Raw genomic sequence first — 12841 nt, forward strand, 5'->3', positions numbered from 1 at the left:
AAGTAAGGCTGTGAGGATGGATAGTGCGTCGTGGTTGGGTATCTCAGATGTTATAAGACTTTACCTCGAAAGGCAGAGATCCTGATTTCCAGTCTCAGTTCAGCACACAGTTTTAATCGGTCAGGAAGTTTCATATCAGCGCACAGTCCACTCCAGGGTGAAAAATTCTTTCGGGAAATATCCCCACGGCTGTGACTTAAGCAAGTCTCCACAATACCCGTCCGCCTCCATAGCGTAGCGGTAGCGTTATCGCCTATCACACAGGGGGCCTGGGTTCGTTTCCAGGCAGGGGAGTGGGTGTTATGTGTCCTTCATCATCACTGACTCCCAAGTCGCCGATGTGGCGTCACCTAAAAAGGACTTGCAATACGGTGGCCGAACTCCCCTGAATGGGGCCTCCCAGCCAACAATGCCATACGATCATTTCATTTTTTTTCCCCTCACAATACCCTTTCTTCCAAGACTGCTTTTCCTGTAAGTTTCGCAGGAGAACTGTGCAGTTTGGAATGTGGGACATGAGGTAGAGAATGATCTGGAGTTCGAATCTCGGTCTTGCACACAGTTTTAATCTGCCTGTAAGTGTCATACCAGCACACACTTCACTGCAGAGCGAAAAATTCATTCTGGAGACACCTCGCAGACTAAGTCACTGAAGTGGGAACGTGTGGTTGTCGCTGCTTTCATGTTACTCATGCAGTGAGCTGACTTTACTGTTGCACCCACTCCCTTTGCTCAGAAATAAGGTGGAGTGCCGGTGTGGTGATGGGAATTGATAAATGATTTAGCCATAGACTAGGGAATTGTTTACAGAATGGATTTTCACTTTGCAACGATTTGAAACTTCCTGGCAGGTTAAAACTGTGTGCCGGAACGATAGTCGAATGTGGAACCTTTGCTTTGCGTGTGTAAGTGCCCTACCGATTATTGGGCTGTCCAAGCACGAGTCATGACTTGCCCTCACCGTTCCATTCCCGTCAGTACCTATTTTCAAACTTCACAGAAGTTCTCCTGCGAAACGTGCAGGACTACCGGTCCTGCAGAGTAAAACCTCATTCTGAAACAATCCTATAGCCTGTGGCTAAGCCATTTCTCCGCAATGTCCAGGAGAGCTAGTCTGTCTCTGCACAATACTGTTTGCGCAACACAACATTCGTTGGTATTGCGTGGGCTCGGTGTAATGTCTTCGCCATACACAATGTTTGGTTCTCAAAGACATGTAAATAAATAAACAGAAGTGAAGTAAACAAGTGTGCTTTGCTTGGTTAATGTGAACGAAGATCTTCATATCTTTTTTAAAAAAAATGTCGAAATTACTGCGTCTCGGTGGGTGCCACGAACAATTGATTCTAACTCATTACTCGTGGTACGAGTATTATTTAATGCTGTTTTTTTATTTTATTTTAGATAAGATCTGTGCAAGCCGAAATGCCTTAACGAAGTTGTTATTCAGTACCTCAACTGCAAATGGACTCGAACAGAAGTGGAGACGAGAGTAAGTGAAGCTGAAACATCTGTACTTTCGAATACATTCTAGTCAGACACCAATCCCATAGCGTATTAAGGGAAATCCTTGAAAAGGACAATTGTCTTTGAACAGCTTTATAAGTACATCAGTTTAAAAATTACAGATGTATGAAAATCAAGGGCCAGCCTGACAGGACTAACGGCGTTGCGGCAGTGAGGGTGGGAGAGAAACAGTTACTAATGTCGAACCAGGCTAGAGGCTACGAAAGTGCAGTCATTCATTGTCCTGTGCAGTAATTGAAAAATAAGATAAATAAAGCAGTTACCTGTCACCAGCGTACAACATACATTGGTTAAGAATCTTTAGATCTTGGGATGACTGATGAGTTTGGCTCTTAGTTCGTTTTCAAGTATCCGTGAGTAAAAAAGATGATACAAGTGTCACATTGTTTTAGCATTAGTTCTCATTCTTAATAACTGCTTGCAGAGGACTATTACTGTGTAACAACATTTAGTGATAGATGTCTATCAGTTCCAGATTATATTGTGACTTGGAATTTAGACAGTCTGTGACATTCATCCAAACAACTGATTGCTCCTTTTTAATCTCTGTGCTATTTGTAATGATATTGTGGTTAATGAAGCTGTTAGTTAATAAGTACTTTAAGGTCAAATTCACTATTTCACTGTCTTTCTGAAGGAATCCAATACATTTCTCTCTCATCATATACAAAACATAAAGTATGCCTGCACTACAGAAAACTCAAATTTCAGTACTTAATGTCAGTTTTAATGGAAATTATAATAAGTTTTGGTGCATAAGTCCATAGAGAGACCACAGATAGACTGAGTTTATGTATGCTTAGTTCCACAATGAAAGTTATTTGATATGATGAAATGTTTGAATAGGCCTACACACCACATTAAAAGTGACATGTAATTTATGTAAGTACATTGATGCTAAAGCAAGTGCAGGTTTGGATGGATGAAATTGTTTGTAGGATTGGCGACATCTATTTGTACAACTCAATAATTGTTGCGTCATGGAAAATGTGAGGTATTATCATGAAGGAGGAAAAAAAGACTTAAAATGTCAGTTATCTATGTACTAATGTGATAATTGAAACATGGCAAACAGCAATAAGTTAGGTATTTCAGTTTCTTTTCATAACATCAGAAAAAGATAGTAGAAATTTAGGCTGTTTAAAATACTATCACATAGATTCTCAAATACACAAAAATGAGACAATACAAGAGCAGTCTGGTACAGTTGGAATGGCATTGCAGAAGCATACAATTCCACCCGTCTGCTTTGACCCATTGTGTCATCAAGATGATGGATACCCCTACTTCTGGCATATACAATATGGTAACTATAATGTCACTACATACAAATGAAATACAAATGATACCAAAAAACTAACATAACCAATTTCAGAATGCGGAATCACAAAATTCCCTTCGCCTATGTAGCTCAAACAAACCAATGATACCAAAACCTCCCACACAAATTGAAAACCCAGAAACCCCTTTGCACACTTAGCTAATTAAAATACCAACGAAAAACTATGCACCAAAACAAATAAACCATACATAAAGTATTACAAACCAAATAACATAAAAAAATATTAACTAACCAAAGCTACTGATGAATACAACTAGGTCCCCCCCCCCCCCCCCCCACACACACACACTTATATATGCACACACAACCAACCCACCGACAGAAATAGAACAGAATTATCCAGACAACCCCAACCTCCCCTCATTAACCAACCTCTAAACACAAAACCAACAAAGACGGGCTTTTGTTGAAGTTTCGAGAACATACCTTCACCGAAGAGTCAAGCAGTATATTGCTCCCTCCTACATATATCTCATGAAGGGACCATGAGAATAAAATCAGAGAGATTAGCGCCCACACAGAAGCATACCGACAATCCTTCTTTCCACAAACAATACGAGACTGGAATAGAAGAGAGAACCGATAGAGGTACTCAAGGTACCGTCCGCCATACACCGTCAGGTGGCTTGCGGAGTATGGATGTAGATGTAGATGTAGAAATAGTAGAAACAAACAAAAAGACAGTTCATACATTTTTAAAAAGGAACCCTCAGAAAACAAAACAAAATAGCTGCTGAAAGATAAAAAGATGAACAATAACAAAACTAATCCGTAAGTAAAACAATCCCCCTGATAGCCAACCTAGCTTTCTCGGACCAGGTTCCCTGTTGGATAGGTTGCCACATATGTAGGTCCCTGGTCCGAGAAGCCAGGGCTCTAGTCAACTTCATATTGTCGTTGGAAAAATATATCTAAAAACAAAGAAGATGTGACTTACCAAACGAAAGCGCTGGCAGGTTGATAGACACACAAACAAACACAAACATACACACAAAATTCTAGCTTTCGCAACCAATGGTTGCTTCATCAGGAAAGAGGGAAGGAGAGGGAAAGACGAAAGGATGTGGGTTGTAAGGGAGAGGGTAAGGGGTTATTCCAATCCCGGGAGCGGAAAGACTTACCTTAGGGGGAAAAAAGGACAGGTATACACTCACATACACACACATATCCATCCCTCGTTGCACACAGACACCTCTCAAAGTTGGCAGCCAAGCCAGACTCCTGTAAAAAACTTATCATAGTCACCATATCATCATCCAACGCAACCCACAGTGAATAACTCACTGAGGATACAGCACACACTTTCAACAACCAGTTCACAGAATGATTACACAAGGTCAAAGTACCACACATAACACAAACATTTCCAAACATGAACATCCGCCACAAGAGCATGCCACCAAATGCTATGACATTCCATCTACAAACTCGATTCAACTCAAAAACACTGTGCCACAATGATGTCACACAACACATGTATGTCACAGAGCAGATGGGTGTATTGGGACACTTCCCTTGATCCTCTGAAACTGAAATGCACACACATCATATATGTCCAAATATGACACTGGAGACAAAATCATTGTTATGAGCCAAATTACTGCAGTGATAATAATAAGAGTGAAGATGGAATGCTGTTCTTTGTTTCATTTCTCTGGAAAAGGATGTTGGGCACAGTTATTAAGTTTGGAATAGGGCATAAAACATTTGTGACTAGTTAAAATTCTGTCAGACCAGGAACTGAATTATGTTTAACCTACAATGACAATCAGAGTGTTAATTTGCTAGTAGTAAAATGTGAGTGCAGATAAGGAACGTTATTGGCAGAACCTTGGGGCTCAAATGAAAGTAAACTTCAGTTGCGAGGATTATTTGGAAATTAGTAGCTTAAGGGTGGAGTGGGACATTTCTACTTAATTGGGCATTTTTTAGGTTCATTTAGAACCTTATATTTATGATTATTAATTGTAGTACCAAGACAATGTAGATAACAGGGACAGTGCAGACATGCATGTGCATGTTTTTGTTCATTTTATGTTTACGCTGTCTGCCCCATTGTGTATGGTTCGTGTACCTCCATAGAGGGAATATGTGCTCTTGTGACCACCACCTTCAGCCTATTACTGATAACCTACTCTACTATATAAAAGACATTGACCATTTCCTCTACCAACTTCCCACAGTTCCTGTACTGTTATCACATGACACATTGCCTATCACTGTCTGTGCAACCTCCCTCAACATAAGACCTAAGGCCAGGACTTGCTGCCTTTGAACACTACCTATTCCAGTGCCTGACTGACTCCAAATCCACAGCCTCCTCCCTGGTCACCATGACCAACTATATCATCACCCACAAGTACTTCTCCTCTGGAGCATCATGTACAAAGAAATCCATGGTACAGTTATGGGCACCCAAATGGCACCATTCTACACCAACATATTCATTGGCCATTTAGAGGACTGCTTCCTAGACACCCAGAATGCAAAACCCCTCACCTTGTTCAGATTCACTGATGACATCTTCATGATCTGGAACCTTCGCACCTTCTCCTCCATGCACTTCACCTGGTTTTCCACAGCTCAATAAGCCATCTTTCTGAATGTTAATTTCCACCCTCAAGGATGTCTACATCAGTACCTCTGTCCACATCAAACCTACCAACTACTAATGATTCCTCTGCTTTGACAGCTGCCATGTATTATACAACACAAAGTCCTTTCCACACAGCCTAGCTACCGGTAGTGATGAGCAGTCCCTTATCAAATATGCCAGGGATCTCAGTGAAGGCATCAAAAACTGAAATTATCCTCCGCACCTTGTCCAGAAACAGATCTGCCACACCTTGTCTCCCCCCGCCACCTGCAAGTCTGCTCCCCCCCCCCCCCACCCTCCCCTCCCTACCCATACCCATTGGTTGGCCACAAAGGAGCAGCTTCCTCATGACTTACAAAGGAACATTCCCATGTACCAATGAATGACCTTGATGAACATTGATGGGTGTGTAGAGGAGGCAAATTAATGCAATGCATACTTTTTTGTTTGTGCCCAGTTTCACTTCTAAGGGGTAAAGCACACTCTGAAAGTTAAATTGGCATGTGTGGAGGAAATCGCTTCAAAACTGCGAAATTAAGATATAAAATAAAATAAAAATTTAGATGTAATTAATCTTCTTGAAAACTATATAATTAACTGTCAGAAAAATTTGAAAATTTGCAAATTACCCAACTACCATTAATGAATTTTGCAAAATGGAAACTTTTGTTACACCATAAAGTTTTTATGCCACATACATCCGTGTGTAATAAACCTGGTTTCTGTAATACCATTTCTGGAAAGTGAGTAGCACAAAATGTGCTGTCGTAGTATGTGCAACATACCTAATTAAAATATCTAAATGTGCATTATTGTTCCAATTATTTGTTATACTGTACATATTTTTATTGTATTATGTAAATTGTTATTTTATATTTGCAATTAATGTCCTTTCTTCTACTTTTTTAAACATTTCACGTCATGTCTATTATGTTAATTGAAAATCATACTTATCTCATTATTATGAAGCAAAATCATTACAGTAATGATAATCAGGAAAGAAATGCTAAAACATAATGTTTTTGTACACTATGCACACGCGATGAATGACAGTTCTTCACGTAATACGCACAGTGGACAGGTCAATAAAAAACAATGTTCATCAAGTGCTACAAATAGTGGCGGCTGATCTTCTAAATATCCTAATTTGTGCCACGCATATTTCAGTACATTGGAAAGCATTGGTGAAGATTGTTGATTGTGTGTTAGTAAATGCAGATTGTTTATTTTGTTTCTCAAGTAGAGATTGACATCATAATCATGCAGCAGAACTAGATTTGAAAATCTTCTCACAAATTTCTCCCAACATCGAGAACCGTATATGTCCAATGGCTCTACCTACCCCATCAAGCCTTTTGGGATCACCAGATGAGCAAGGTCCTTGTCCTCAGGTACAACACTCAGAACAGTTCTTTATCACTGACCACCCCAGGAATACAATGGTACAGGTTTTTCTCCCAAACTGAGAAAGAAAACTTCTGTCTAATATCTTTTGACATGGCCAGACATTAGTTTATGAGATTTCGATGTCACCACAAAAATATTTGGGGCTTTAGAACGACATTCTCTAATTCTCCGTCCAATCTTTATGTTAGTTTCTTTTAAAACTACGAAAAGAGGGGTCAGCAATTTGCCTGCTGCAGAGACTGTAGGCTGAATCATGTAACAGTGAGTAATTGAAGACAATGACTGCACCTTTGATTCAACTTTCTTTGCACTCTTATGGAACAAAGTATGTCCAGAGTGCAACTCCAGGTTGACTCTGCTCTGATCAGAGTTGTACACATTTTCAGCCCACAAAATACTGTTGTGCTCCTTAACTTGCACTACAAATCATAAAATGACCTCTTCGAGATCATTTTTATCATTTATATAGTGTCTAGTTAAAAACATTGTTATTTTCTGAGATACAAGCCTGTGTACCATTTAAAATGCAATAGCCATATGGAGCTTGCCTTGAAATTATGTAACTTAACTTCCCTGCTTGTCTGCAAGCCCCACTTTTGTAGGTCAATATCATGCGTAACCAGCTGATGATACATAACTTGAAGTACTTTCTTTTGAGTCATTATCAAGAACATACTTTTCCCAGCAATACAGCTGTTTCACTAACATAACTTTGTGATATTTATGCTGTGTGGATGGAAGCAGCCTTTTCCCCCTCTTTCTGTTTTTCAAAAATTCAACCGCAGATTTCTTATATTTGATATTAAATTCGCTTCCTGAAGATAGGGCATTGCCTGGGTGAAGGACTCTTCATATGTTTCACAATCAGATACACAATCATTGCTATGTCATGGAGCTGTGACCCATCAAACCATAGCCCATTATCTTGTTCTATTACAGTCAAATGTCCATCTATTCTTTCACAAATGAATGCTGCAATGGTGCCTTTTGGTTCCATTTCCTGTGAATTGGCGATACTCTCAGGGAATTCCAGGCTGTTGGAATGATCATTTAGAATTCAGAAAATTTTAACTGCATTAATGATTGGCATCTCTCATATTTGCCAACAGATGTACTTTGCACACAGTACAAAATCTCTCCTCAGTGCAGAAACAAGTTTGTTCAACACCACAGGTTCAGTGAATACTGACAAGTACAATCAGTCTCAAGAAGAATTTGAAGAGACATCCGCGTCGAAGACCATGTTCATAAATATGTGTAATGCATAGTAATCAAAAACCGTTCCTTGAAAGAGAGGTCCTGAAGAATGCAGTGAGGTCCAGAAGTCGTGCAGTGATGTACACTTCTGTAGTAGTATCAGGCAGCAGATGAGACTGATATGGAACTCGCAGCACTTGCTTATATAACAGGAAGCACCAGTGAGCAGACACCAGCATGCACAGTTCTAGGCAGATTCGTGATGTTGTCTATGATGTTGCCAACTAGCAGTGTAGCCTTGTACCCCATGGGCTGCTAATTGGTGAACCTCGTTATACTGCAGGCCACAAACTACAGCATCTTTGAGATGTAGCTAATGAGAAGTTGTGCCAGAGAGGGCCGGTTCCTGGAGATGGTAACAGGCAGTGTTGCCAGATGTGGCAATCCTTTATAATCTTCAACTAATGGTCCTCAGAAGCAGCTATTAATGTATGAAACTAGCTCTGAAATCACTTTCATTGTGTCGTGAAGAATTTGTCACAGCAACGGTATTTGGCAGGTAGTGCGCCGAGCAGTACATACTCGAAAGCATCACCCTAACAGATCGGGGTTTGCTGGTGGTACATGCACTGTTTGACTGCGTGTGAGATCTTCTCTTCAACAGCCTTTAGAGATACACCATGAAGAGAACTTCACTTAAACGATTCACCCATTAGTCTCTGTAGCTGGAAAGTTGTTTACCACCGTTTACATAATTTTAAAAGAAACTGATGGAGAGTTTGTGTCAAGAATTCGAGCATCTCTTTATGAATCCCCAAATGTTCTTGTGACTATATCAAAATCTGGTAAGCTAACATCTGAACAAGTGAAACAGATGTCTTTCCCAGCACAGGAGAAATCCATTTACTTTGTGTGTGTGGTGTAAAAAATGTAATGTTGTAAGCATTTCTTTAGTGACTATGGTTATTGTAATGACTTTGGATCATAATAATGGGTTACTTATTATTTCAATTAAGCAAATACACATATGTGAAACAGTAAACTAAAAAAATGAAAAAAATTAATTTGAAGCATAATATACCAATTTAAACATAAACCAAAATAAGTAAAACATGTAATTAGCATACAAATGAACACTTAGATATTTTAATTAGATATGTTACACATACTCTGATAGCACATTGTATACAACTTATTTTCCAAAAATGGTATTACAGAAACTAGCTTTATTAAACTCGGATGTAGGTGGCATGAAAGCTTCTTTAATTTTTGTTGTAGCAAAAGTTTCCATTTTGCAAAATTCAGTAATGGTGGTGGTGTAAATTTCAAAATTCCAATTTTTTTTTCAAAAATTGATTATACAGTTTTGTAGAATGTTAGTTACATTTCAGCTTTTATGTGAAACATATTTTTTATGTTTCATGGTTTCAAGACCATTCCCTCTAAACCTAATACGCCAAATTACCTTTCAGGGCGCATTTTACTACTTAAAAGTGAAACAGGGCATTATTTTGTCTCCTCTACACTTCTTCCAAGTTTCATCAAGATCTTTCATTGACAATAGGGAAAGTTCCCTTGTCATTATTCCACAGGACTGGAGTAACTGAATCACATTATCTCATTGTGCCCTGTGATATGCCACTGGCCCCCCACCCCAACCTACGTGATATTCTTGCCCGTCCCTATTCCACCCCTGTCCCCAACCCATCCCCATTCCACTGCTGCTCCCTACCCCTTGTCTATAGTCCTACAATAGACATAGATGCAGGGCTTGTTCCATACATGTTCCCTCTGTCCCACCAAGGGGCATACATATGGACACAGGATATCTGGCGTGTGTGTCACAGCAAAGTAGTGTGGAAACCTATCATGGACGGTGCAGCAGACAATTGTATGGGCAGAACTAGTGACCCAGGTGTTTGCTTGCAGATGGCAGTATGCCAGGTGGGTCAGTTCTTACGCTGAGATCTACTAACATGCACCTGGCCTTTCACATCATAGCCTGCTCTTGGTTCCACATCTAGTCTGTATTGTTATTTGCACTGACCATGTCTTGTGCTTTTCTTCATGCCAGGCTCTGTATGGCGTCCAGACTCTCTCCTCCTATGTTTTTTTTCGTCTTCTGGGGTCCAGCGCCAAACTTCTGGGCCATGTACCCCCCTAATGTAGTGACATTTGTGCCAATAGGATGGTTTTACAACATTGTTATTCTTGTACAGAAACAAAAGTGGCGATAGAGGACGTCTGTATAAGTGTGACACTTTTATTTGTTTCATGGTGTTAATTTGTGGCCACAATAAACTCGGCATGTATGCAATGCTGGCAGGAACAGTTGTGCCTCTAGAAGAAGCAACAACAGCTGCTCAAACAGAATGCATATTTGATCTGCTCTCACACCACACTGGTGGAAGTCAGGTACCTCCACAGGAACCTTCTCCCCTGTTACTCCCGACTCCATTTGCCAGTTTTGCCAAGTCTGCAGGAACATGGGAGAATTGCCTTCACTGGTTCTTACTGCACTGCCAGGTGTATTATCAGTCCAGCTGATAAGGCTGCCAAGTTATCGTCCTGCTGTGCAGGGTTGTACTAAATTGTGCAAAATTTGAATCCCTCTGCTGAGGCTGACAAACTTATCTTTGCAGAATTTTGTCAGTTGCTCACACAATATTCTGGAAATTAATTCTATGTGTTGGTGGCACAGTTGCAATTTAACAAGCACCACAAGTGCCCTGGGCAGTTGTGTGCTGTCTGGATCACCAATCTGCAGGCTCTCTTGCACCAGTGTCAGTTTGAGTGTCCCCAATATATGTCAACTCACTAATTAGGGATGTGTTTATTTGATTAGCACCAAAATCTGAGGTAAATCAGGGCATTGGTCCCGTATAACCCTTCATTAGCTGAATCTGCCCAGATTGCTTAATAACACGAAATTACAGCAGCGGCGAGGGACATGCTTTCTGACAGTTGGCAGGTGGCAAAGCTAGATAAGCATGGTAAACAGTGCTCGTTGCCCGGTGGGATTGGTTGGTTGACCTTGCCTTCCGCTGAGCCACCATGTGAGGACACCATTAATGATCTGAGTGCAGCCTTATGTCACTGTGCTGCCTGTCTTCACCTGCTGTGAGTTCTGTAGGCCCAAGTAAATCGAGAAGTTGGGATCCTTACTTGCAATGTTTTTTGGGCTCTTGACGTTGCTCTTCTTCTGCACTCAATGGGCAAGTCAGTGGTCCTGCCCAAATTGTCATTTGGTGCATGCTTGACAGGATTGCCTGTATATTGATGCCGTGTGTGGGGTATGCCGAGAAGTCAGTCAGCTGGCATCATTTTGTGGCAGTCAGTGAGCCACAGGCTGGTTGTTAGAGGCCCCAGTATTTTCCCTGGACTTGGAGACTGTCTCTGGCACCCCACAGGCATCACCCCAGCATATTTTCCTGTCATTGGTTGTGGACAGGCAGCCAATTGAGTTACAGGTCAACATAGGGGCAAATGTCAGTCTCATTAATTTATAGATGTATGGGCTCTTGGGCTGTTTAGTGTTGCAGTGACTTCTACATAAGTGGTATCTTATAGTAAACAACATATCTAATTGTGTTGGCAGTTTTCCATCTCAGCTCATTACAAGAAGGTGGAATGACAGTTTATGTTGTTACTGGTAAATTCACCTCTGGCACAAAATATTTCTGGGCTGGATACTTTCTGTTTTTGGGTTCCAGATCACTGACAAAGTCAGTGTAGTGTCCCAGCTGATCCTATTTCAAGGTCTGAGAATACCTTGGGTCAGGCAAAAAATTTCGTGGCCTATGTAAGTCATCAGCATTAGCATACTTTTGTCACCATCACCCGATCCCCTTCACCATCTGTGCATATCTGCCATCCTCTTAACTGGCTGTATCAAAAGGCCATGAAATTCATTTGGTCTGTGGACTGTCAGCGGTCTTTTCAGTCTCTTAGGCACTGTTTTTAACCCATAAACCCTGGCCACTGATTTGTCCCAGTACACATCAAAGATATTTCAACAGCACAATGTAACCATTCGTAGATGGAAAAGGAGGCACTACCTATCATTTTCAGCATATTTTTTTTTAATTATATAGAGAAAATTTTGTATCCATCACTGACCATGAGCACATATTTTGTTATTTGACCCTGGTTCTAAACTCGTGCGGAGAACTGCACACTGTTTGCAGAGTTGGGCACTTTTTCTCAGCAATTATTGCAATGATATTTGTTACTGGTCCATCACCCAGCACACTAATGCATGTGCACTGTCGTGACTGCCAATGTGACCCAATCTGTAGTTCAGTCAACAGGAGGCTCTCGTTTCCAAATTGAATGATACCTTGCAGCAGACATTGCTAAATCTTTTTTGACAGCACTGGAGGTTGTGGCTGCCACAGCTGCTGACACGCTTTCCCAGAAAATAAGTTAAGCAATCCAGATGGGATGGCCCAAGTGCACTCCTTTGGGAACAGATTTGACATGACGTATGTTTCTCCTGCTACACAGATGATTCTGTGTTGTCCAGGGGGTCATCATGCTTGCCATGGAGGAGCAAAACTGTCGAGTCATCGTCTCTCTGGTGTTGTGTTCTCGCATACTTCTGCTGCTGCATGCATCATTGTGGAGTATGTCTTGTGTGAAGGCTGTGTCATGGCAGCACATCTGCTAGCTGATAATTGATTATGGCAGTGAATATCTTGTGTGGGCTTTTGTTGCCTGTGGGCAGAACTATGCCGCACCACCACATCAGTTTTTCCCTTGGCTAGTCCCAG

General features: G+C 40.9%; 1 protein-coding gene across 1 annotated transcript in view; it reads left to right on the plus strand.

Moving 5' to 3' along the window:
• Window positions 1-1169: 1169 nt before the first annotated feature.
• Window positions 1170-12841, plus strand: part of LOC124789635 (39S ribosomal protein L52, mitochondrial) — a 45944-nt gene continuing 34272 nt past the window's right edge. The window contains exons 1-2 of the mRNA XM_047257062.1: window positions 1170-1323; window positions 1405-1492. Coding sequence (XP_047113018.1) covers window positions 1302-1323; window positions 1405-1492 — 110 coding nt within the window. The 5' untranslated portion in view covers window positions 1170-1301. The remainder of the gene's footprint in view (window positions 1324-1404; window positions 1493-12841) is intronic.

The sequence above is a fragment of the Schistocerca piceifrons genome, chromosome 3 (assembly GCF_021461385.2).
Source record: "Schistocerca piceifrons isolate TAMUIC-IGC-003096 chromosome 3, iqSchPice1.1, whole genome shotgun sequence".
Classification (NCBI taxonomy): Eukaryota; Metazoa; Arthropoda; class Insecta; order Orthoptera; family Acrididae; genus Schistocerca; species Schistocerca piceifrons.